This window comes from Cephus cinctus, unplaced genomic scaffold (genome assembly GCF_000341935.2).
Source record: "Cephus cinctus unplaced genomic scaffold, Ccin1 Ccin1_scaffold0129, whole genome shotgun sequence".
NCBI lineage: Eukaryota > Metazoa > Arthropoda > Insecta > Hymenoptera > Cephidae > Cephus > Cephus cinctus.
Genome location: NW_014332862.1, coordinates 2,157,351 through 2,184,668, shown reverse-complemented (window position 1 = coordinate 2,184,668; position 27,318 = coordinate 2,157,351). Strand labels below are relative to the sequence as shown.

Below are 27,318 nucleotides of genomic sequence, written 5' to 3'. Positions count from 1 at the left end.
TTATTACGTGATTGTGCAGAGGTATCATTAAGTTCTAACAGCAATTAGTTTTTAAATTATTTATTTCATTCATAAAGCAACAACGTGTCACCTCCATAAGACATAATATATATACCCACAGTGTGTATCCGTGCACGTCAATCAATAATAGCAGGGAATATTCTTTTAATGCAAGACAAAAATCGCTGAAATTGATTAGGAGGTTTACCATATATTGCATACCATGTAACGGCGGCTGTTAATTATCAGTTATCAATTCTAATTCTCCTGACAATCCGTTGCAGTTATTTTATATACTTTTGATATCATAAATTATTCGCATATAAAAAAATTAATACGTTTTATCAACATTCATCTTCGTAATCTCCATCAATCTTCCTCGTACAATAAATATTCCCTCAATCAATATTCGTTCTGCCAAGTTAGCGAAAAATTTGTGTTCAATTTTTATTTTCATACACTCTACAAAGCTTCGGTACTCTTCGGGCAGTTTCGGTACAATTCGGAAGTTCCATCATTCGAACGCCTATTGTCTTGTGCTTCAGCAAAAATCTCGCGACGATGCGACGCATCGTGTAAATTAGGGGCCGTCAATAAGAATCAGTATAACGAAGGCCCTGCAGCATCTATTGCAGCATCGCATTAAATTGTATAATCTCATTCGCGTGCCGCAAGCTCGTTAGAAAATATAAGATAAAACTTTTTTTTCAGATAAGAGAAAAATATGGAGAAAAAAAAAACGGTTATACGAACACACAAGCACAATCTTTTTTTGCTTTTCGTCTTCATTATAATAAATCCAATATAAAAGCTCCACCCGGCACAAGTCCCAGAGAACATTTTCCAAATCCTCGGAACTCCCTGAAGATTATCTTGGATTTTCAAGGGAACGCAAAGTCGTTTATATTTCAGTATTATCAAATCTAGGCAACACAACGCGTTTGATATCATTTTAATAATTTACCTATTATCGAACTACGTTATTATCAATTAATAAACGTCATTGGCGCCATACCCGGTGGCGCATCTATTAAAGCAGAAAAAAATCATCGAGAATCATCTGCTACGTAAATTCCCCTTGAGAATCCTAATACGGAAGCACGCGTCCCACCGAACTTTAAATCTATTGGTCTAAACTTTCAGACACAATGACTATATTATATGAACGGTATTGTTGAAAGTTATATTAACAGTTGATGGGACGTTCGAGGGGAGCATATGTGAAAGGACTCTTGACGACGAAGGAAACACAGAGTATCTCTCGAAAGCTTGATAATATTTTAGTCACGTGCTTTTAATAGTTATGTAAAGAAAAGAATGAGGAACGAGGTGGAAAAGAAAAGAAGAAACCAGTAACAAGATTGACAGAGAACCAGATACAAGCGAAGAATGAAAAGTAAAAGGAAGAAAAAGAAGAGGCGACAAATAATAATAAAGAGTGAATGACAATATTAATAATGCTACGTAAAACTAAAATACTTGGACCATTGGCGTGTCCCGCTGTAAAGTGTCTTCTTACCGCTAACATGTTACTTTTGAAATCAGTCGTTATTTGGTTTAATACGAGTGTCTCGCTCACTATACATGTAAAGGTTTAATATGCAGGATTTAAAAAAATGTGTTTCTAGTCCTATATCCTCTCTTCTCATATTCACAACGTTAATTTCTTCACTCTATACTTTCTTCGTATTAACTTCTATCATACATACATACCATATACACAACATAATTTCTCACTCTCTCTCTCTCTCTCTCTCATTGTTTCTATCGTTCTCGCAATCGCCTCTAATATTTCTTTTTGACATAATGTATAATAGCTAAAAGCTGTAAGGATAACACGGTATTTATTACGTAGTTAGACCAACTTCAGCTCAGCAAACGTCCTGCGTCTCGTTTAGTTTTCTTTAGCAAAAAAAAACGCAAACAAAAAAAAACAGAGAAGAACCAGAATAAGAGAACAGAACATTCTTGCGATTTTTATTGTATTATTAGAAATATTAAATACATGATAAACCCTTCCTTTTTTCGAGCGAGAACCATTTCGTCTGCTTGAAGCGAATAAAATTTTTCATTAGAAACGCGAATAATACATTACGACTCGATAATTATACTACACGGCATCGATCAAATAAGAAAGAGATAATAATAAACAAAGAGAGAAAACGTTTACGAATTTCGGACGAATACGGTTCCTGATAAAAATGTCTAATCAATTTTATAAAAAAAACAAAAAGTAATAGTAATAAGAGACAATAAAAGAACTATATACGGACATTACCAGCGATTTCTCACAGCTACTGACAGTATCACCGAGGATGATTCGCATGGGGAATTCCTAAAGTCACCGTACAATCATCCAATTCTACCTGAATCATAATCACCTATCGAACACAATCGTCACACGAAAAGATATCAATCAATAATTTGCAAAAATATTATTATTATTATTATTATTATTCAACAAGAAGAACGCTACTAATATCGCATACGCAGGTTGGGTCGAGAATAAATTTTTGTTTTTCGGTAGCTAAATCCCTGATTCACTTACCCAGAATCAAATATACGTATCAATTAAATAAAAAAATCAAACACTGGACCGTCAAGTGATTGGCGAATCGATTCTTAGTCCAAAAATGCGTACCACGCACGATTAAAATCTAGTCAATAAATTCATACCTCTACGCTAGACGAGTAGTGTGTGCGTGCACGTGTGACATGTAATTTTGGATGTTGTTGGGTGTGACTGTACCCGCTTACGGTATAAATTACAGCTTTTACAATTACAATCCGAGGTAGAAGAGGAATTATAATAGGCGATTCGGTAGTGATATTAGTAGATCGATCGTAGGGTGTTTTCGTTTAGTTTATCCTTAGTTGTATCGTGAGTTTCGCGTGCGCGTCATCTTCTGGCTGATCTGCTCTTCCTGGAGAAGCTGATCCCGGAATTGAACGGTCTGACCGAGGGCGTCGTTTAGTACGTCGCGTTGCTGGACCAGAAGTTGCTGCCACTTTTGGATGTAAGCTACAACAGATAACATTTAATACCGTCAACCATCGGGACGTGATTGGATGTAAAAGCGTTGATCCTTCAGCCGGCCGGCGTCGGGACGGCCAATGATAACGTTATTTTCTTTTTATATAATTGATTTTGATTTTTGAGTTACGATGCACTTTTTTTAGTCTCACTCGATGACCCAAGACTGATGATGATACTAGCTGATCTTGCAGACACACAGCCACCATCCAGCCCGTGAGTCTAATGCTGCTGCGACTCCTAGATCTCTAATGAGGTCAAGGGGTCATCCATGTACTTTTAAACTAGTATTACCAGATAACAGACTGAAGGGTACACGCTTGCGTTATACAGTACTTGTACCTTGGTAAACAGTAAAGGCTTCATCCTGAGACTCTTATCGGTAGTCAGTACTGTAATCAGCGATCGAATAATCTTCTTTGTTTGACAAGGTACCAGTATGCAGGTGCTCGTTAAACGTCAATTAAAGCGTGATAACGGTACACAGTTTTTACACGGAAACTGGTTCAATCAAGTTTCTAATGATTTCAAGAGTCTATCAAAGAGATATATACAATTTATTATTTTTATTAATACTCGCAGCAAAGCTTACAGTCTCGCTGAACCAATTGGCAGCCTTTTCATTCCTACGTGACTATTTCGAGAATTCACGTATACGCGACATGTGGATTTGGTTACTTGATAATCTGCACCAGCAATTGCCGGTACTTTTTGTGCATCCTTACCAGTATTGTTCCACAAAATTTCGGAAAAGCTCCGCACACTTTGGGATGCGTCTGCTAAAAAAGTTACAGGTAAACAGAGCATTGGATTTTAAGCAATGCTTGGTTGTCTGCGCGAAAGTGTATACTTTGTGCTGGAAAACGATGTGATTTCACTAAATGATAGACTGTCAGACTATATATATATATAAGAGAAATGAAGAAAAGTAAGCCAAAAAAAGCTTGGAAATTGCTGATAAATTTTGATGCAGTGCCGAACTGTGTACCGTATATATTTTTTTATATATTATAAATATTCATCTGGTTAGTACACAAACAGGTGCCAGGAAGGGACACCCAGTTAGAATCAACGTACGTACGTATTAGCGTGGAAGAGTACACAAGACTGTTAAGTTTATGGGAAATCCACAAAAATAAAATTTATTAACAATTTTCGAATAATACACATACAGTATGTAGCTGCGAATATATAGGGCGGCTTTGAATTTTATAAACGAGACTAACTTTAGAAGAAAAGTCATGTACGCGCGTTCGTAGCGATTTATGCATTTTTTTTTAACTAACGAAATTTTATTTGTGCGGTTAGATCAATAGATAAATAATAACAATGCATTGATACTTTGGAAACCCGTATAGAGATGAGAAGCTTGAGATTTGCCTGCATAAGCAAATTTTTTTAATGAAAATATATATATATGCATATATATATATACACACACTTCAATAATATAAATACACGTGCCCGAAAACTGATAGAAAGCAGCTTTCCAAGGATACATATATATATATATATGAGAGAAAAATCGATCGACAAAATTGTTAAGAAATATTATTTTTGAGGATTGCCTTCGTACTAAGGCATAACATTTATATATGTGTTTACTAATGACTCCCGATGATCCGAATCAACGATTCAATTAGTTAGAGACATCTTTAGTGCGTATTAAGATACAAAGAGTAAAAGCTATTGTTTAAAAAGCGCTTTATATTTTGCTCGCTGTTCGTACCGTCGGAAAATTGCTTTCGCTCTTTGAGACGCCTATGCAACGAGAACCGCCTCAGGTAGGGTGACTCAAACTTTGTTCTTTTCCGTCTCAAATCTGCAAGGGTTTCTGGCTCTTTACATTAAATTCATAAATAAAATACTGATATACGTGATTACAGTCAAACGGAATGAAATTATTATAAAAATTTGTACTTCGAATTAACGGCTAAGTGAGAGCATATTCGTATATAAGATATTCCGCGATATTATATAATGCCCGTAAAATATCTGTGCGTGTGACAGAGCTTTCTGTAAATTTGGCTATTTTCTTCATGAAGATTTATTACGCGGATACAGTACGATCCACTTTGCAGTGGCCTTTTATCATTGAGAAGGAAATTCACACGCGCATGCAGTCGTGCTAAAAACATTGAAGACCCTCGAAGGGTGTTTGTGCGAAATAAAACAAAAGAGAAAGAGAGAAGAAAAACAAAAAAGAAAAAAAGAACATGGCAAACACACGGCACACGATAAAGGCAAGAGTCGTGGAAAGCTCTTTTAATTCCTAACTGTAGTGACGTACAACAATTAAAAAAAAATATATATATATGCTCTTAAATATCTGAAATAAAAAAGAAGAAACGTATTTAGATTAGATAAAATGCTATAATAATAATAATAGTAAAATTCTAATAGTTATCAACTACGGGGGGAAAGTGACAGCAAGTTTCGTGACGACAGTAATTTTCAATCGAAATCAACGTCCCCGTCTGAATATTCTGATTCTTCGTGCTTTTGCATATAAACAAAGAAACCGACGTATATGCCCGGCAATATTAAAAGTAAAATTAGATTCTTGACAAAATTTAACAGAAACGTCCAAAGGCATCTGCAGAACGACAGGAACCAGCCCGATCGTTTTAATACTGTTCCACTCTGTCCCTCTTCAGATTTATTATTAAATATTCCATGTCCACCGGAAGTCTCCACGCTGTCCTCGACCCTCGTAAACGCGCGAGTGTCGGCCGTGACAGGTGGCAAATCTACAATAGTCTTCGAAGAAGAATTACGTCTCTTAAAGATATCCGAAGTCGTATCGATAAATTGGTCATTCTTAGTACTCGAAAGATTTGACAATCTCTTATATCCGGTCGTCGCGACAGTCACGTTGCAGGGTCCGTCAGTCATACGTCTTGGATTCGAATTCGCAGGGTTGAAAAGTACGTCATCATCGTGAAAGCTATCCTCCTCGTTCAGTTTCGTATAACTTGTCGAATTCAACATGACCCTCGCCGTCCTCCTTTTCAAATTAAAGACATGCTCCTCCGTGTCCGGATCGTTGCCATAGAAGAGATCATCCACGCTTTGCAAGGATGCTTCTGCATCCGGAAGAGAGATCATGTCGGCAAGATAATCGTCCATGCTCTCAGTGACACTAAGATCATTGTTGCTATCGGTAAATACATTTCTTCGTACGCGGTCATTGAAAGTGCCGGTCCAATGATACTTGGAGTTTCTGAGTTTCCCGAGAGTGCTGGAGCCGCGCTCCTTCTGAGCTTTCTTGACCTTGTTCGCAGGGGTGGACTTGGCAGTGAAGCTCTTGCTGAGAAATGTTTTCTTCCTGATAACGTTGGGATTGGAGCCACGTTTCTTCTTCAAGCTCGACTTGATAACAGTTTTGTATTCGCCAGCGTCAGAGTCAACGTCTGTCGACTTGCTGCTGGAATCATTGCCTGATAGGAATTCGTCCCTCCAGGGGGATCTCCTCCTTATCTCATTGGTGGATAAGGTAAAGGTTGAATCAGACTGTACGTCACACTCCGAAATACTATCCGTACCGTCGTTTATCGTAATCGTAGTGTTTATCGTCGCGCTGCTGTCTCTCCGGGTGCGGCTTAACGTGAAGATTGAATTTGCCTTAGTCTTAGCGCGCGTATCTGTCATAAAACGCGATTGCACAGTGATAACAGACATACCATATTTGTCATTCAATTCGATTATTATCAATAACGTGGAAGCCTCCAGGTAGTCGATAAGGGCTCGATATTCGGCCATGAGGACAAAAAAGCTGGGCCAAAAAAAAATCGCTAAGGAAGAAGGATCAGTTGATGTAAAATAATAATTTATCGATTTGCAATAGTAACCAAAGAGAATTCAATACGGGATTAACAAGTGTTAAGGGTTGCAAAACAAATAAAATCAATATCGATACTCAATCTCGCACAAACCTTAGCGACTTTGCAGATGTAAACGAATGGGTTGAACAAAATACCTAATTTGGATAAAGAGATGCGCTGACTATGGATGAACTTGTACAAGAGAATCAAAATGCAGTGCTAATGCTTGATGTACAATTGAGTCACGTGGATGATAGGGGTAAGGGACAGTCTTACCTTCCTGATCGTAGTCCACCTCGTGTGTCGCACTGAAAACGCTATGGGCGTCATTGAGGAACTTGGTCGTGTTATCCATCACTACTTTGTGTTTGTCCAAAACCTCTTCCTCCAACAGTTGTAGCGCGGAGACCGCTTCGTGAAACGTGTACAGATCTTGCGAAAGTTCACCCTCCTGTAAATATTAAAAGAGCAGGTTATACGGTATAAAGTTTAAAAATATACATAGACTGTATGAATATGGGAGAATGAACTAATTAACGGTCAACGATCATGCAAATGTGGTTACACTGTACGATGATTAGTGAAGGAAGTAAAGAAAAATGTTAAGTACAGTGGAACCTCATTTTCTATCTAGCGACGAAGAATAGTCATGTAATCTTACCTCGACTCTTGAAAAATTATTAAGAGACTAGCGAAATAAGTAACTGTTTATATTTCTTCGTAAAATTCTGAAAAATACCGCGAAGAATTTATTAAGCTTATCGTTACAGGCAGTTATCCGGAAGGCAGTATATAGTTCGAAAAGAAAAATGAAGTTCCACAATGACGAAAGAACATGAAGCAGCACTAGAAGACTTTATGAGTATGCGAGGAAGCGGAAAAGGATGAGAATCGCGACAAAGTAGAAATCTACGATGACTTTTCGATTTCAGGATGGGAATATTTTTTGGTTAATCATCTTGGCCTCGGTACTACCCTTATGAGACGGTATGACCTTCTGGAATGGAACAAGGATATTGAGATTGATTCAGACTGGGAATGATTGGCTGTGATGAGAAAAGGAAAATCTACTCACATTAAGAGACCTCAGCTGTGCCAAATCGCTGTCCGACAGAACACTGTCGTTTGATTGATCTTCGATCTTCAATCCTACGTCATCGTCGGTCTGCAAATTCTTCTGCTCGGTCGGATCTGTCGCAGCTAATTCCTTCACTCGATCCGCGTACCGCAGAGTATTTAAAGAGTGTTCACAGGAGCTCATACCCGGACTAATCATGGCGATCTAACAAAATATTAATAACACTTAATAATAAGGTACCACTCCTGATACTCTATTAATCTTAATTATTATCAATCATTGCAATCGACATGAAAAGCGATTTAAGCCTAACGATCACCATATATAACTTACCATGCAGGTTTTTGATTTTTCACCAATAAAACTATCCCTAAGCACTTGAGTGAGTTTACTGGCTCTGAACGGCAGATGCGTACCCTTGCGACCTAACGCACGGATGCACTCCTTCAACGCCAGGAGAGATTTGTTGATCTCCGCGCCTTCCATTCCTGAGCGGATAAACAATGCACAGTTGAAAGTTGATTGAGTGATGGACGGTATTTGAATGAGGTGTTCAAGAAGCCAGTATGGTAATGGATAGGCTTCGCTATCCAAATGCACTTACGTGTCTGTCTATTGGCGGACGATGTATCTGCACCTCTCTCGTTACCAGCAAGATCGATGAGGGAGAATTTACCATGAACTTTGTGCGTTCCTGGTGTCCGTGCTATTATTTGAAATACGGCATGCGACCTGGAGGAATTCGAATTCGCACTGGTCTGCCCACTGGTCCTGGCACTGTTGCCGTGCTGAATAAGTTTGAGAACTTCGTCGCTAGTTTCAACGACCTTCTCAGTCAAACCCACTATTTGAACCTGTTACGAAAAAGTTAAAGGGTTAATGGATCACGACTTACAGCCTCATAACAAATATAATTGCTGATGCAAAAGTGATAACCATACCTGCTGCTTGCCATCTTCCAAGACCCTGAGCTTCTCCTTGTCCGCTAGGAGGTCAAATACCTTGCCGGAGTAGATCTCAAAGAAGCTGGCGGAGATGACGAGATTGAGCGGCCGAAACTTGGCGGATTTGTGACACTTGAAGACGTCCTTGGCTACCATGGCGTAAATGCCCTTCTTGCAGTCCTGGGTCTTACCGTTGAAGTCGCCGCCCATCGTATGAGTCTTTCCACTTCCGGTCTGTCCATAGGCAAAGCACGTGGCCATACCGCCTTCGAAGATAGTTTGAACGAGCGGCTTGGCCGTGTATTTATAGACTATCTCGTTGGTGCATGTATCGTCAAAGGCATAGTCAAATCTGAACAGTTGGTTCTCCAGGTATTTCGTTAGGTCGACCTTGGCCTTTGGCTCATGGACGACCACTTGGTCCTTACTTGGTATACTTATCACGTCAACCTCCTTACGTGTCAATTCCTTCTTGTTAAGAGGACGCTTCCGCACGCAAACAGTTATCTGATGATCATCCACAGTATCCGATTCGCACAACGGCCTGAAGTCTATGCTGTTTTGATACTCCCTGCAAGGACAAGGTGTTTTAGAAATTCGTCGTTTAACATAAAGATTTAACACTTCAAGAGACTTACCTGATCATAGCAAGGAACTCCCAATTCGGATTGCCAGGATCCAAATTCATAAGCGCCTCCTTCTCCTCCTTCAACTCTGCCTGCCGCTGTCTTCTCTCTTCGCGGTTCTTCTTCAGCCGCTCCACTTCCTTCACGACGTTCGATCTCCTACCTCTTCCGTTCTCCACCTGAGCCTGCGTCGCAGCCATCTGCTGCTGCTGCTGCTGCTGCTGCTGCAATTGCAGTTGCTGCTGCTGCTGCAGCTGCTTCTGCTTACTCAGCGGGGTGGCAGTTACAGGCGTCAGCGTCGGCGCTGCCAACGTTGGTGGAATGTTCTCCACTTCGCGACGTCCTGTAAGACCCGAGACAGAATCACCATGGCCATTCGACGAAGTCACGGATGGCATGACATTCGTCGATCGACCTGCTTGCCGTGATATTTGCCGGTTCGAGCCCGCTGAAAGAAAATTAAAATTTCACACGAACGATCATCAAACGTAACTAAAATATATAAATACGTAATATATAAAAGTCCCAACCCCCTTCAATCAATTCTACGTCAGACTACGACAACTAAAGCTTGACAAAGAATTTTTGTTAAAAAAATACACTGTCACGTCGCAACCATAAAAATTTATAAGAACCCAACAAAAATTACCAGTATCGTTACGTCCTATCAGGGAGTGAATGATATCCTGACGTTTCTCCTCGACAATTCTATTTCGCCTCTTAAAGCAATGTATCAGAGGATCAAATTTCATTGCAGCTAAGGTTAAGTATCAAATTTCGCTTAAGAGATCAATAACGCCAGCGGCGCGTAGCAAAGTTGGGCAAAATAAAATAAATGTACGTAAGAAGCGCGACGAGCAGGCAGAAAGCAACCTCCCGCTGGAATACAATACGGCACACTGTCCGAGGTCCTTGCCCTTGTACGTTACATATAGTACGTATGAATATCGATAGAAGCTGGTGAACTCGCGTGAAATGGACGATACTTTAAGGCAGTGGTGGTTCAACACCCTGTACACGGAACTACCCCTAGCTACCAAAACCTGATCGGAGCGTAACGATAGCCCCATGTAGTCGGACAATTGACAAAGAAAAATGTTCATGGTTTCACGACTAGTCTCAATGATTAGGAAAAGAAAAATGACTGCTGAGGATATATATATATGTATATAAGTATATTGAGGTCACTGAATTCACACTTACCTTTTACTGGAATAGACGGCCTGGTCGAGTGCTGCAGATAAAAAGAGAAACATATCTTTAGTCATTATCCTTTAGTGAAATCGATAACGTAACCTTTCCGTGCGACAAAGCGAAGCCAACAAAATGACAGATAAATACTCAGTGCTGAAAATCAAAAGATATTTATAGACAGACGTGTGATTCTCCCTTGTTTATGCGTATGATACATTGGTGCTTTGATCGGAAGGAGTGGCTGCTTGATAAACATAAATGGCGTCTGTGCAATTGGGTTTAAAGACGAGTAAAGAGAGACTTAGGATTACGCGCGAGATTTGAAAAACCGATATCGTCAAATTTTGTTCCCGACTATTTTTTGGATTATTTTCTTTCGTCGTCGCTACAAAAATTTCAATTTTTTTTTTGCGCCTGTAAAACCAATTTCGTGTGACTAATATTTGTCTATGTAAAATCTTGCGAAGAAACGTCACGTACGAAGACCGTGTATTGATCTTTACTAGTCTGACTAAACGCCAAGGGTGGTTCACACGCGGTAGCCCGACGAAATACAAGAAATAACTAAAATAACGTATGGGAAACACGTGACTGCAGTTTTTTTTTATGAGAACGGCTTTAAGCGAACACATCTTTTTTTTTGTATTTTCTTCCACGTGGACGACAAACTCTTCGGACACGAGGTCGTGAAGAAAAATAACAGGGTGCTAAAATAAGAAAAAAAATGTTCAGAAACAGACAAGTGAATCGAAAGACAGTGGCTCCGAAACAATTTTTGTAAAAGTGCATGGAAAAGAGAGAGAGAAAAGAAGAAATCGCAGCGATTGCCGTGCGTGACTACCTTCTTCCTGCTTCAATGTCAAGAAGAAGGTGAAAGGGGATCAGTGATTCGGAACCATTGGGACAGGGATGGAGGATGGATGCTCTTAAGGTTCGCGTTACCGAAAGACGAGATGTGACTCGTACAGGAAGCGTTGCAGAGGTGAGGCCATTCCTAACGGTGTGGCCGCCGTGACGCCCAAGAGAGCCCTCATCCTGGTTCTCCAACTCGTCAAGGCCCTCGTCCTCCTCACCGGAAGAGTCCTGCGATTTCGTTTGTGCATTTTCGGACGAACGGCATCCCGATAGCATACAATAAATTTATAAGACACGTCGCGGTCGTCGCGAAAGTCAACCAAGGAAAAAAAAATAAAATAATCGTCCGTACAAAGTAAAAAAAAAAAAAAAAAAAAAAAAAAAAAAAAAATAAAAAAAAAAAAAAGATATATAGCCAAATAATAGAACGAAATCGACGTGTGTTAAATATAACGTAAAATTACCAAAAAGTCGATCAAACGAGCGTCAGAGGGATTCAGGGTGGATGATGTCAATACGGAAGGCAATTCGATGTGTCAATTGTTAAGGATTTGTTTTGCCAGTCGATTCCAGCAGTGCGGTTCACAGATCCGTCGTCGTCGAGCAGCCATTAATAAGAGCAGCGTCCATGAAGGAAAAATTGTTACCATGTTAGTGAGCAATATTTGTCAATTTTCTTTTCTCAACAAGTTTTACGTTTTTCTCGACGCGAATTTTCTTTGTTATCAATTAAATAAGCACCGATACTTGACAGCCTTTTTATGGAATGTAATGATTATCGGGCCAACCCTTGCGATATATATGACCAATCACGCTGATTCTAACGTGTCCCGCGCATGAACGGGAAATGATTAATGACTTTCTTTGGCAATCGAATATTCAATGGCGTCTTGGCACCTATTGACACTGGGACAAGTCCTTTATTAGTTGGCAAATGAGAAAGAGAGACACGTACGAACGTATTCTTATGTTACCGAGAGAGAAGAGTTTCCAAGTATCATGGAAGCAAGTACAGTCTTCTTAAAAAACAATACGGAAGGATTAAGACAGAAAATGACTACAATGAGTCAGATAAGATTGATAATTATCACGAGCACATAACGCGAATTGATCATCGATGCTGTACGTGACACTTTTACGATGCTCTATCACGCACTTTCTTTAGTCCTGCCGTTACTCATTTCTTTCATAGTGAAATTACATGCGCGCGTCCTTCGTTTTATTCGATTGGTATGGCAACGACACGCGAGAAAAAAATTGTTACTGTAAAAAAGATATAAATTAAGCACAAATATACGAAGTGTCATTGACAGAATCAGGAATAACGATGGTCGAGACTGAAAAGTATATTTTAAATTATAAATTATGTGCCTGATGGATATATGAAAGAAAGTATTATTAATCGTTATTTAATCCAGGACTGCGGGTAATTATTAAAAATTAAAGTGATGTTTATATGAGAAACAAATGCAGTAATAAGTGATACCAATATGTGAATGAAGTTGATTTTGTGAAGATCTAACAAAGTGGGTAAATCCATGAGGGACCATCCAACGGATTTCGAGTCTTGATTTTATATGGGTGGCGTGTCCAATCGTACGTTAATATACTTATGTATGTACCTGATAGACGAACAAATACTGGAACATTTTAGAAAATTTAGCCCAAGGAACAGATGCACATTCTTTTACTGATGGACAAGAAAGAGGTTAGCGCGTAACCCTGGCAACGCGTCAACAAAATTCAATTCCCAGTCGATAATAAACTATACGCAGCTACGTGGCACGCTCTGACGGACTTGATATTCACTATTATTTCGTTTATCTCGTATCGAAAGTCCAATGCGGGTTGGAACTGTATACGCGGTGAATTCTCATTTACGAGCAGCCCTTTTGCGGCAGATGCAACACGTGTTGTTAATTGCCTTGAAAGCGCGAAAAAGTCGACAACGTGAACCAAAAAGAAAAAGAAAAAAAAAACAGACTGAGGCATAATTTCGACGTAAACAAAAGATTGCAAAAATTTCGTCTGCTAGATATCAAAATCATGTAGTCGTAAATAAATGATAAATTTAAAACAGTCATTTCTTCATAGGTGATGTACAGGTTCTGACTTACCCTGGCTTTGGTAGCTAACATATGGTTGTTCATTGTCGGCGGCGGTGGTGGTCCCATTGTTTTTGGGACTAATTCCGGATTCAAGGCTAGAATTGCATCGATTTCCACCTGAAAAAAAAAAATGATTTTCATGAATCCGAGTATCGTAATAATTTAATGAATTCAAGAAGAAAAAAGCAAATTTCGATTTCAGATTTTGACAAGACTACCTTTCGCCGTGGTATAAAGCTCTGTGGTGCCATTGAGGTAACGTGACTGATAAAATAAAAAATTAATCAACTCGCACAAAGTTATTTATTTTTAAATTATCACTTTATCACAGCCGCTTTATTATTTTAGTAATTTACCTCAAATTAATTTTTTTCCCACAGAAACCTCTCAGTAGTCAGAGTTCGCTGACAAATACATTTTTTTTTTTAGTGCTCGAGAATGACAATAAATTTTGCAAATTGCCACAAGTGACACTTGTACTTTCACTGTTCGCATGCAAAATTCGAATGCTCCAGGCCAGTTTGAGCTACGTCGAAAGAACTTGAAGCCCCGCCGGAAATAGACTGGTGTTCCCAATAGCGCGGCACAGGTTGCCTTTTTGGCATTGCATAAGCACGAAATTGAAAATAGCCGAATAACCATGACCTAGGGCATTTTAATATTTTTTTATTGAATACTACTGGTGAGCATTCGCGATCCAAGAGAAAGAACAAGTAGCATCAGTGCCAGGAGGATAGGTCGGTCGTTAATTTATAAGAAAAAAAAAAGCCAGCACCGAAATTTTCCAGAATACGGAAACAAGAATTTCCCCCAAAGTAAAATGTCAATGTAAAATCTTCTTACCCTTCTAGTCAATGATGAATTTTTAATAGCATTAAACGATTGATCCGAAAAATAAATAAGAATCAGAAAGCGAAGCGGTAGTAACAACAGCACGTTAACTATTGGACAAAAATATTGTTGGCCCACCGTTAAGGCTTTCTACGTTTTGTGACCTGAACCCATGAGTGTGAACGATGCACGCGAGATTAGACGAAATTACATTCTAATTCACGATCGATAAACTAACGTTGATGAACCTAAAGTACTGTAGAGTTTTTAGGTAGAAAAACGTAGTTTGTGTTAAAATCAAAAAACATTTTTTTTACTCACCTCCTTCCCTTTGGTCTCTCCTCTTTCGAACCATTCTACAGTTATGCTCCGCTGTTCCCAATTGACACCAGAAATGATGGCCAAGTGAACCCGGCCTGAAATTGAAAAATAAACAAAATTTATAGGCGACAAATTTCCAAGACAAAAAAATTGTCAATCCTTGTCAAATTATAAAATCCTCCATCATTATTATAACATAAAGTAAGAAACTTTGGTAAAATTTATTTCTACGTAGTGAAATCGCTTCTTAAGAAAGTTCCACGTGCAAGTCTCGTGGGCTTTGTTCGCGTTTTCGCGAAAGAAGAATCTATTTTCGGAGTAACGAGGCGCAGCAATTTTACTGGTATTTTCCCAACGCGTTGCGCGACGGGAATAAAGGGGAAGCCAGCAAAGTTTCGCAGATCGCCAATTGCAAACACCTTTGAGCGGCTTGAAGCGATTGCGAAGGGAGTGGTTGCGGACGTGAGGGTGACGTTTTAATATAAGTGTGTACCAGAGAGAAGAAAAAACAGCTGTAGGGTCTAATGTAAACAGGGAATTATTTTTTTTTACTTCGAAAATCCCCTAGAATTGAACGTGAGAAAAAGGGAAAAGAAAATTCTAAAGGAAAACTTCGTCTAAATTTAAAGGAGACGGACAGACGACTCCCGTTATCCAGTATAGTTATACCGTCTTCGTCATCCTGTACATCTTTGGGCTCCTCCGCAGCATCCTTGATCCCTCGAGAGAACGTTGGACCCCTCGGTATCAAGGAAGTCTCGTTTCGATACTTTTTATTTTCTACTTTTTTGGAATCATCGAAAATCGGAATTTCAAAACTGCAAGAATTTACGTTCTCGCGAAAATCCTTTTTCACGAAAATCGGTGTTTTCCCCACTACAGGCTGTTTCAGTCCAGATTTATTTTTCCTTAGATCATTCTTTCGACTCGAACAATCGTTCCCACAATTACCCCCACTATCAGACAAATTTTCATTTATTTTCAAATTTTTCGTCTCCTCTTTCACTTGCAACTGTGGCAAAACATCGTAAGATTTTCCCAAAATCAAAGATCCATGCATTTCCCTAGACACCTTGGGTTCCAAATCCCGAGATTGATCCGCCGTCAACGATCTTGCCTCGTCACCCACAGCATCCACGTTGTAATTCTCAGAAACGTTCTCTGTCGCCTTATCGTGACAGTTTCCATTATCATGCACAGGCTTCCCACTGGAGTCATCCGATTCCTTGATCTTCGCTACCTCTTTATCATCTTCCGCACTGACATCCACCTTACACGTCTCTTCACCAGGCAGACCCTTCTTACTCCCAGCAGAACCTTTTTTCCTAACATTCTTATCAGTCCTTTTTTTTCCAAATTTTTTGGACTTGCCAACTTCCGTCTCGACCCCACCAAGATCAGTATCAGAACCCTTACGCCTCGAGCCACAGACACACTGAGTGAGCCAACCCATGTTGACAAATTTTTTCAACACTTATGACAGGAACATCTCCACACGGTTAACCTTATCCAGATCGTATCCTCCAACGTCACGTTGATCGACGTAATGGAGATAGGTCATCCATAGTGAGTCTGTCCCATCGAGTCTACAGCCCTGATAACTGACAGCCATGAACGTGAGATCCGTTCGACATTTTCCTAAAGGAATCAAGCAGGCAAATGCCTATCCAAATATGACGCGACGGATGAGACTGAACTCTCGATCACGGCTAACTTCACACACGTCGACACTAAGGCTCCGTCCGACGTAATTGCCGCAGTATTTTTGCAAGTCCCATCGTCCCTTTCCCGTTTTTCTCCTTTCACGTCGGCGAACAATTACACACTGCCGTGAAGTCCCGCCGTGTCGTACAAATAGAAACTCTCCCGTTTCTTCCTCTTCCTTCAGGATTAACCATACGAATCTCCCAAACAATCTTACTCGGTGCGGTTTGGTATTCTTAAAAAGAATTCCCAAATAAAAATATTAACTGCAAACCGGTAGCTATATCGATTTTGACTCGTGTATCCTTAAAATATAAAAAAATATTTTTCATCCCCAAAAAATATACCATCGGCCAAGTAAATCCGAAACCATAATTTTTCCATCTCATGAATAAATTAATCCGCGATTAATCTCAAAACTGTTTAACATTGAATATAACTTTATCCTGTTCCCCGTAGCCGCTCACTTCGTATTAGCAGCGCGGTGCGCGATCAACTGACAGCATCCTCCGGTCACTGATTCATAAACGCATCTATTGCCCAGCGAATAATTTCACGGCTGTCCGTACTCGCTCGAGCATCAACGAAGAGCCTTTCGCTCTGCAATACAATCAAGGATTGACATTATGATTATAATTATTCCAAAGTAAAGGCGAATCGTTATATCTTTTTTTTTTTTTTTTTTTTTTTTTATAAACCTAAATCCTCTATACCAGTGAAAACGATCCAGTTTTCAAAGGTCATAGCCAGCTACGTTTTCAACGATCGAGTCTCAGCGTTGTCTAGGATGTCTGTATATTTATATCAACATGTTCCACGAATCGATACGGACCGACAATCACGTGCGTTTAACGATACGCAATATCGATACTATAGCCACACACAGTGTGCTTAAAAAATTTTCATATGCTATTTATCGCGAGTACCAAACACGTTCGCGCGTCACGGGATAACATCAGAGACTGAGAATTTCTCTAGTTCACCAACTAAGAAGTCGTTAATTGAGTGTTGGTCGATAATGAAAAAAAAAAAAAATTAACGTCACTCGACTAATTGCTGCACAAGTGTTGAAAAAAAAAAGATGGTAAAAAGAAAACTCGCGCGTTACGCAATAAGGAAAAACGTATCAGAATTGAAATTCTTGCGAGGATATAATTGAATGGGAGCAGGCTGTACAGTGAATATTTATCTAGTCTTACCGAATTCTAAAAATAAAGCTTGCGTCCACACCGAATCACGAAGTCTGACGGTTAAGGTTCAACGGATGGTTTCAGCGTAAAGAGGCAAATTCTCAACGTACGACGGTTTAACGTTTTACCTTGAAGAATCGATTATCCTGTCGTCCGCGTGATATCGATTAATTCCAATGGAAAATGGATTTCGCGAAATTTAAAAAAAAAAAGTCACAAGAACGGTCGATTGGTTAACCGGGCACAAGAACCTTGAGGCTCCGAAAGAACTTTTCAATGGACGTCATGAGTCATGAATAACTTTATGGGATGTTCGGATGATTTTTTATAAAAGAGGAATCTGAATAACCTGATAGATGCGGGAGAGAGTTTGATCGATAGGTTATGTGTACATATAATGCTGGCACAGACTGAAATACGAGGACGCGTTTTGGTCGTGGAACGAAGAAGCCATGAGAGAATTCAAGTATTTGCTATGGGAAATGAGCTTCTACGCCCGTCTAACGTTCGCGATAGGCGATGCGGAACCCATGAGGCGTGACTGCGAAGGAACAGCCCATATTTATTTACAACGCACTCGGAAGTCGACCTGGCTGGTATCGTCGAACAAAGTCGTCATTTATTCGTTCCCCGATTGAACTGCGTACGCCTCGTCATACGTAGCATCAAAATACGTAAAACCAACAATTGCTTAAATCTCGACACCTGGTACTGCATTAATTTAATTAATTGATAAAGTGCAGAGAAATTTTTTTTACGTAATTATAAATAACGTTATTATCTTTATCAGGACGTTTCATCGAATCGTTGCTGCTGGAGGTAAAAGTCAATGGAATGACGAAAAAAAAAAAATACTAATTTTTTTTGACACCCAGTATGCATATGAAGTACCTCTGTACGCAGGAGAGAACGAACTAAAGTGCATTTCCATTTCTATTAAAATGCATTTCTTTTGATACCCTGATTAAGTGGCGTAATAAAGGTTTGGGGACCCGGTCACAGTCTATTGAACATTAAATTTAAGCAGCCACATCCTGTTACCGACAGTGTCGGACGATAACTGAGTACGAAGACAACAGTGGTTATGTGCTATGGTCGAACAGAAGTAACACACCCAGTGACAAGACTAGCGGACCAGATAAAATGGACCATTGTTCAATAACGATAAAAAAAAGTAATATAAAAAAGTTTTAATTTTAATAAATTTGTAATTTCTGATATTTTCTATGAAAAGTTAGATCGAACGTTTGTTTATTCGTCGATATTATTCGACGATCACGATTATAATGCCTTTATTCTTAATCGTACAACGGACCTAAATGCAAAATGGACTTCGAACATCCTTGACACGATCCGTGTAAGGTATACACGAAATCAGACCTTATTTGGGAAACACAGATTCCGAAACGCCTTGACATTTATTCATGCTCATCAGCATCGACCAATCCTTGGTGGGAAATAGAAAAAAAAAATTCATCCACCGACAATCCTTCAATTTACAACAATTAAAAGCGAAGAGATCAGGCTGAGTACAAGGATGCGTTCATCGCCACGAATGTCAAGGAAAATAAACGACGTGAACGAAACGAACAATTAATCGTCGTAATTAGTCAATTTCGAATTGGTTTCGGTAGATCAAGTAAAAGTCTGCTGTCTCTAACTGAACTTGAATTACCGTTGGCCTTTGAGAACTGTCCAACGCCTACTATAGTACAGTATTACTATACACAGTAAACAGAGAGGAAGAAACGGTTGATAGTTCCCGGGCCGTCCACCGGTGTCGCCACTTTCTACGCAACTCGATGCATTACCGACAAATTCAAACGGACAATATTCTACATCGGTCTCGAGTAACGCCGGATGAAATTTCTCGACAGTCAACAGACACGCTCGAACGTGTCTGATGCACACTGGATGCACGTGCACGGAATAAGCTGCAGTCATTCGATAGGGAGTCACACCTCGAATTGATGAACCTTACTGAAATGCATACCACTTTGCAAGGAGGGTAGTCGTTTTCATGGTAACTCTGACTCACACTATACACGCCATAAGGTTCCCAGGATACAGCTAAGCGTGGTAACTGACCAGTAGCAACATACACAGAACATCCTATTAGCAAAGTACAGACCACACGGTATACCCCGTACGAGGGAACAATAATTATAGAAAAAATCAATATCTAATCAGCATAAGTTTGCAAACACATCTCTCATTGACAAAACATTGACTTCCCAAATAAAAAAGCTCCACCCCACGGCAAGCAGATTACATACAGATTCCACATAAGTGAAATATAGAAAATTACAAGATAATATTAAAACAGGGTCGGTGCATCCTCAAGATATCAATCGAGAAGTAGAAAAGTTATACAAGAAGCTGCAGTTATTTGCCATAAATGTAGCTTTTAAATCCTTCAACGTCTCCGTTACGACCGAGCCAGCCATGAAAGAACTTTTTAAGCTGTTAATATTCTTTTTGTATACCCCCAGCTTTTAGAGTTCTGTCCAGCAGCTACACAGATACCCGGAAATACAACTGACTAAAGACGTACCATATATTTGACGTATGCGCAACGTCACGTGCATACGTGTCAATGCAGGCTCTATGTATCTTCCATATATCCGTAAGAGTCTTAATATACATATATGTATACATAAAAGAAACGATGCCACGGAGTTATTAGATTAAAAAACTGCTGCTGGCTTAAGGCCAATAGGACGGCGTTCTCTAGGTTAACCGGGACGCCAGAAGGAGGCTCGATCTATCGAGTGGATCGCAAGACAATGTCTTTCACTCGAGATCGGCCATGTTCGAAGAGCGACCGAATGACTGTACCTTATTAAAATGCAAGAATCCAAGTTGAGAGGGAAAGATGGATCGTCGCGAGGACGTTTCGACGAATATTTTGCTCCTCGAGTTAAGCATCCAGACGGAAAGGACGTCGAACAGTAGAGGAACGATTTGAACTGCGAAAAGGAAGACAGTAAGGCGATGATAAAAGTGAAGCAAGGTACCATCGGAGAGGTGCCTCTATGCGCGTCCTTATAAGGCGACGTCGCCCACGTGCGCAGCGGGCACGGCGACTTCCACGCTTTTCGACAAGGTCTAGAAGTGCGGGTTCCTCTGGTTCTACTTCTTTTACTTAACCCGTCGTATACAAGGTGGTCATCCATAAAATGACTTCTTGGCGTCCAGGGGCACGTGCTTCCTGCTACGCATTGATTAACGGCGACAAGTCGGACAGACGATAACAACGCCAAACGCCGTGATTAGTAAATGGCGACCATTTTCGGACTCGTGAACGAATTGGTTTTTCCAAAAAAAATTCTACGTACGCATAACGACGCCTCAGAAAGATCAACAAGAAAAGTAAGCAACACGCGCCGCGTTGTATTTTGAATATCCTCAAAACAATGCTTACGGCTTATTCGCGGTTGTATCATACACCCTGAAACAACACATGGCGAACCGTAGGACGGTTACGACCCTCGTAAATCGCACTGAACGCGTGGCCGGCTGTGACCGTGGAATTTCTATTCTGGTACTAGCGGGTTGCACAATTCGAACCCGCAAATGTTCCCGAAACGACACCCGCGGGGATTGGGAATACGGGAGGCGACTGCTGTCCGAAATTCCCAATTGATTTACAGGATTCGCGCTATTACGTTTAAACGCAACGATTTCACAGTTCGCTTTCACTTGGGTTTCCTTGCGCGCGCCATATTTGGCTATTATTCTCTCCTAATAAATTATGCCGGCAAGGTCGTCTTGCGTTTAGAAATGTCCGACGCGTTAACATACTGCAGCACGGGTGTAAGTCAAATAAAGATACGCGTCACGCGAACGGCATTAATTTCACTAAAAAAAAAAAGAAGAAATTTTCGATTATTCATCAAAAGTTCGGTTGGTCATTTAAAAATAATTTTTACGTCAATACGTCCGATTAAGAGGACAATATCTTCTATGACATAACGCGTTACTCAATTTTACAGCGTAGTCGCTATGTATCTTCTCCATGTAAACTGACAAATGGACATTACGATACCAGAGCCATGAATTTATACAATCATCGAGACACATCCAGCACGCCTCTCGCGCTGTTAATTCAACAATGCGTTCCACTTGTACAAAGATCACGTACGCTCCTCTCTATTATTAGTGCACTCGGTACACACGTAAACGACAATCTGTCCACTGTCGCTGTACCAAGCTCCAGATACCATGGTCGAAATAGAGGAGACCTTAAAATAGACGAGCATCGGCTGCGAATGACCCTCGATTATGGAAACGAAGGCGAACGTGCGAAAACGTAAAAGGAAAGATAGGGGGGAAGAAAAGGGGGGAAAACTAGAAATAAGGACAAAACATATAAAGGTCAAGGAAGGCATTCCCTTGAAGCCACCATTTGACATCCCTGAATGCCCGAATTTATATTGACCCTCTCGGAGCTCCGCTCGAGGGCAAAGCTTATGAGAGCTCAACTAGGGATGAAGATGTCTGCCGCGGAAGGATAGCGAAGGGATAGAAGCGCCATAAACGACAGCTCGTCAGACAATAACATTAACACGGAGAATAACCGTGGCACGCCCAATGCACGATTTTTGGTATGGTCGAGGCTGATATTGGAGCACGGGAAAAGAGGTCGCCGCGTTGGAAACGATCGTGTGTACGGATGTCGTTAGTTTTTGACCTTCACGAATCACGAATCATTATGCATTCCCGGATAACATATGATACGCAAGGTCATATTTATGTATGGCTTTCTATATGTATACGTATATGCACGAGAAACTTGTCTAGATTATTATATTCTATTCCATCGAATATCGTAGGACGTGTGTCGATTGCAAGAAACTATACTGTCGCTCATTGCGATACGGACGTAAAGCTCGTCGAATATCACGACCTTTTATTATTCCTGAAAAGATACAGAACCGAGTCGGACAATGGCCCGTGCACGCTCTTGCGTAACACACCGGCCGATTGACATTTTCAACGGAAGCGTTTTCAACGCGCTGCGATTTTCAAACGGCGACGACTAACTCGATTTAATGCATAATCCGCCGCATGCGAATAAACGCGTACACAATTGCATTGAGAATTTTCGACGAAGTTAAAGAAAAATTTTTAGCCATTCTCGACCTTTGACATTATCTAATGCTACAAGGGTCACTTGTATTCAGGATTAATTGGAGGACGTATTACGCAATCCGTGAAATCGCGTTAGTCTTGCGCCTCCCCGTAATAACCGTAACGATTACGTTACTCGTGAAGTCACGAGATACCCAAATTAAAAAAGAAAAGCAAAACACGTTACGGCAATTTCATGAAAATTTTTCAGTGAACTGACGACTAGAGTCTGCGAAGTCATCTAACGAAGCGTGAACGTGTCAATTTTAAAATAATTATTAATTACAAAAAAAAAAATTACAATCCCGCCGAACTTCTCGACGACAATTAGATAACCGAGCAAAAGCTTGCCCCGCCTATAATAAGATATTTAATGAAATAGCGAAATATATCATTGGGAGCAATTCCACTTTTATCCCATCGAAAACACAGTGAGTCCTAAAGCTACCAGGTTCCCACCTAGTTGACGAAGTCCTCGATACTTGATCTGAGGGTTCAAGTATTTAAGAAAAATTTTCATGCGCATACGTGACATCCTCGTATGCATTACGAGACAGCGTACCTGTCTCAGCCAATGTTGATACGCGATTAAGTGGAAGACTGTGACTTGCGTATAAATATAGAAATGATTACGGAGCGCTTAGTTACACCCACTTACACTTTCGATTCTTATATCGACGTACCAATTCTAAGTGCCGAGCAGAATCCCGCGAACTGGTCGGGCAACTTTCGAGTATCGGGTTCTCAGGCGCTGTCTACTGTAGAGATACCCCATATAAACGTCATTCGCTCTCAGTGACTTAAGGACGTACAAGCGAGATAAGACGTTATCAGTTGAGTCGTAAAAGTCATTAAAATCAAACGGTTCAAAGGACACGTATAAACAAAGAAAAGAAAACCCCAATACTTCTTGCTAGTCAAAAATGAGAGTGTAGAGCAAGGTAAATCAAGGTCGCCGATAAAGAACCAGATTACCGATAAGGATTGATAAAAATTTTGTTCCATCGCAGATTAACGCTGACGATAGATAAGCGTTAAGTAACCGTGGGAAGGCCTCATCTAATCCAGACACCCTGTACAGTGCAATTTTTACACGCTCTGGAAGTAACATGCGTGCCATGTGCGTGCACCCTAACGTGTGGGTATACATATATGCATGTGAATGCGCGTTCACATGTGGCGAGTCGATGCTGGCGTGTACGTGCTATTAGCAAACCCTTTCCTTTAATGGCGAACGTTCTGAGTCACTCAGCGTCGAGCGCGTAAATAAACACGATTGTCCTTTAAAGCGCGTTCACATCGAGCGACTCCTCAAGAAAAATTAGCGGCCGATGAGCTAACGTAATTATGATGCTTTCGATCTAGCCTAACCCCAAATCTTAATCTAGCGCCATCGACCTCCGTCTACCGGTACGATCAGCCCACCGGGTACCGTTAATCAGTTTTCGCGATAGTAATTAACGAACTGTCGCTACAGCGAGATTCGCCTTGTCGTTCGGTCGCTGAAACAATTTACACAATAATTAATAACTTACTAATTAATTGAGGAACTATTTAAAGTCTCGTGAATACCTTCTTTATATTTGACAGGGATCTTCGGTCTGCATTGTAAAGGCGCATACGCATGAAGAGTTCTTGGCGACACGTGCCGTATGAGGGTTACAGTAAATAATATTGATTGTAGCGTAGTTAACGCTCCACCGTGTGTATACACGAAACGACCGAGAATACCGGACTATTAGAGCATTGAGGATAGTCCACTTTTACGTAGGCTGCCTTTCTTCTACGTATACACGGTGAGCCTAGTAAGAAAAGGATGTATAGTTGCGCACGGCGGGATGCAGTTTTAATAAATAAAATTTGTAGCGGACTTGTCGCTGACTAGTTACTTCCATTTCCAATGGACGATCCCATTAACGGTCTTCGCAAGGATGCGTCAGCCGGGACGATAAATCGACTCGTTTAACTTGGCGTGTAATTCCTTTAAAAGAACACGGCAATGCGACACGGGCTGACAGTCGTACAATTGAGAATGGACCGTATGTACATATGTACCAGCATTGTTGGGATACTGGCACAGTTTACGATGAAAGATGAGAATCGATTCGTCGGTCTATGCGTGTAACCCTTATTAATTAGTAAAGAACCGTAGCTACGTAATCACGACGCCCTTTGGACTTTGATGAAATTAATTATATACATATATACTGATATATCGCTCAGCGTTTTCTCTCCACGTGCCAGTTAGCGCCCACGCGAAAAAAAAATTATATAAAAATTCAAACGCAACTTTCGAGGACGATGCAGAAAGGATTCAAGATGTCTGATGTAGATTGTGTCGAATGAAGATATATGTAAGATAATTTTATCTTGAAATTCCATTGGGACTTGGTATAATAATAACTTTATTAAGGTGATCGAATAATAGACATCAGATGTAACAGGTATGACTAAACTGAATAGCCCTGTAGATCTTTAGGTAATGTAACGGGTGTCTACGAATGCCACAAGCAGTGTAACTTGGACTACCTTAAGTCACGCACAAATAAACAGCCTGCTATGAAATCACTGACCTCGCAGTTCGAAGCTAGTTCATTATGAATCGATCCCTTGGATAAATTCAAGAGTATTGATTTATCGATTGCTAGAATTACTTTGTTATTTTAAATCACAACGTAATTCCTGCTCCAGAACAATTATCCTTGTTACCTGTTAAAAATAATGGGAAGAGTGTTGCGTTTTCGAAAGCGTGGCTAAAGATTAAATCCCATACTTAAAAAAATATACAAGAAATGTCTTATGAGGTCTAAAAGTGTGGAATTTAATCCTTAATCATAATTTTGGAAACGCAACACTTTCCTCATTCTTTCTTTTTGTACGTGGATAATGATGAGCTATTGTGTTTAATATACTGAGCGTGAGATCGTTCTGAGTCAATTCAATTTTTTGTATACTTCAAGTTTCCTATGGCGTGCACGTATTCCGTATTAACGTAACACCTTGTTAGTCTACATAATCAATAGTGCAGTTTCTCCTATTCGTACCAAAAACTAGTAAAGTTAGTCGTTGATATTCAAACGAAGTTTTATTTTAATAGATGCAACAATTAGTCTACCCTAATGGAAATTCAGAATTTGTAGCAAGGATTTAGTGTGATATTAATATAGGTGAAACATTTCAATGAAGACGCGTACAATATTATAATGTAGAACTTAGCTAAAGGCTTATCAAACTTAAAAAGAATTGACAGCCTACGCGATAAATCTCTACATATATCGCCTGGATTGAATCATTCCTTAAATATCCCGCTAATTCCGCCATTGTTAACATCCTGACATTCGTTTCACCTGGATATTTTGTCAAGACTCCTGAGACTGGACTTGGCTTACAGTGATGGGAAGGACAAAAGATGAAAAAAAAGGAACGAAGAAAGGAATCACAACAGCGTTTAAATCCCTGTCGTCGGTTAAGAATACTCTGGTGAAAGGAAGTTCCTCCATTACCGGTCGGGGATCGAATAGTCAGATGCTTTATGAACGTCGAGAATTACGTGGGTTAATAACATGTACACTTATGGGGTACAGACACGCAGATATTAGTAGGTTATGTCCGTTTGTTCTCCTGTGACAAAACCGCCAACGCATCTTGAACTCGTTTCGAACCTTACAGAGTGGACGTATAACCATGCGCAAACATGTTGTAGCTAAGAGGTTAACTTCAGGAAGGGTTGGAATTTTCGCGTGGGGCTATAGTGGACGTCGCTGGTACATAGAAACGATATCCCGAATATGGAAAGGTCGACGGGCGCGAATCGAACGAAAAACCGGTTGAAGCCGGTGATGGCGTTCGCAAACCCACGCGTTATCCTCGGAGAACGATCTGGGAGTTGTGAGAAAATTGTGAAAAATTCTTGACAAGGATTAGTGTACAATAGAGGATACCATTATTTTTCATTTCACTCACCATCAGTCCTTTTGATATTTATGCTGGTGCCCATCTTGATCTCGAACATGTCGTGGTCCATGGTCATTTAATCAATTTCGCACACGGCACACCATAAAACGCCCGGTTCCTCGCGGGATAATGATTTGACTCAATGGTTTTCCTTGGTTCGTTTGTGATTCACGAGCTCCTGGAACGGCTTCCCGGTAGTCGTTCACTTCAGCACGCTTCGTTCGAGAGTTGACAGTTACGAATCCGTTCGCATTCAAAATCCCCTGGTCGAGACGTGCGCCAGTATTTTTTCAGAGAATCCGATTTACCAGGCACGCCCGTTTTAAAGTTGCTGTACGATACCAGCGTGCTGCGAAAACCACCTGACGTCTCTCCGATAATTTGTACGCACTCGAAAACGATCGGCGACTTGGTGATCACATTGAAAATCCTTGGATTTCGCGAGACGTTGGGTTTTGAGCCGGGATACACTGCCAGTGTCCGTTATTGACAACGGAAAGACTACGAGCGCCAGCTCTCGGT

General features: G+C 40.4%; 1 protein-coding gene across 12 annotated transcripts; it reads right to left on the bottom strand.

Annotated features, from left to right (window-relative positions):
* Window positions 1-44: 44 nt before the first annotated feature.
* Window positions 45-27,318, bottom strand: LOC107262929 (kinesin-like protein KIF2A). Of its 12 annotated transcripts, XM_025080237.1 has the most exons (13): window positions 15,485-17,024; window positions 14,816-14,910; window positions 13,673-13,780; window positions 11,643-11,783; window positions 10,710-10,740; window positions 9,519-9,954; window positions 8,878-9,451; window positions 8,541-8,790; window positions 8,270-8,424; window positions 7,934-8,140; window positions 7,135-7,309; window positions 4,764-4,856; window positions 45-3,022 (listed from the first exon to the last, which is right to left on the bottom strand). In XM_025080237.1, exons 1-13 carry the CDS (start codon window positions 16,266-16,268, stop codon window positions 2,871-2,873), a joined length of 3,201 nt encoding a protein of 1,066 aa, XP_024936005.1. In that variant the 5' UTR covers window positions 16,269-17,024; the 3' UTR covers window positions 45-2,870. The 12 variants fall into 12 exon arrangements, with proteins under 12 accessions (XP_024936005.1, XP_024936007.1, XP_024936001.1 ...); XM_025080239.1 differs by lacking the exon at window positions 4,764-4,856 and having other exon boundaries at window positions 15,485-17,020; XM_025080233.1 differs by lacking the exons at window positions 45-3,022; window positions 4,764-4,856; window positions 15,485-17,024 and adding exons at window positions 4,865-6,678; window positions 26,806-27,318.

Bases quoted from the DNA above. Each gene is read 5' to 3' on its own strand.
- LOC107262929 (XM_025080230.1), bottom strand. From the start codon at position 16,268: ATGGGTTGGCTCACTCAGTGTGTCTGTGGCTCGAGGCGTAAGGGTTCT. The intron at 13,781-14,815 runs GTGAGTAAAAAA...TTTTTTTTTCAG, and splicing joins GAGAGACCAAAGGGAAGGAG to GTGGAAATCGATGCAATTCT. The intron at 8,791-8,877 runs GTATGGTTATCA...TTTTCGTAACAG, and splicing joins TGGAAGATGGCAAGCAGCAG to GTTCAAATAGTGGGTTTGAC.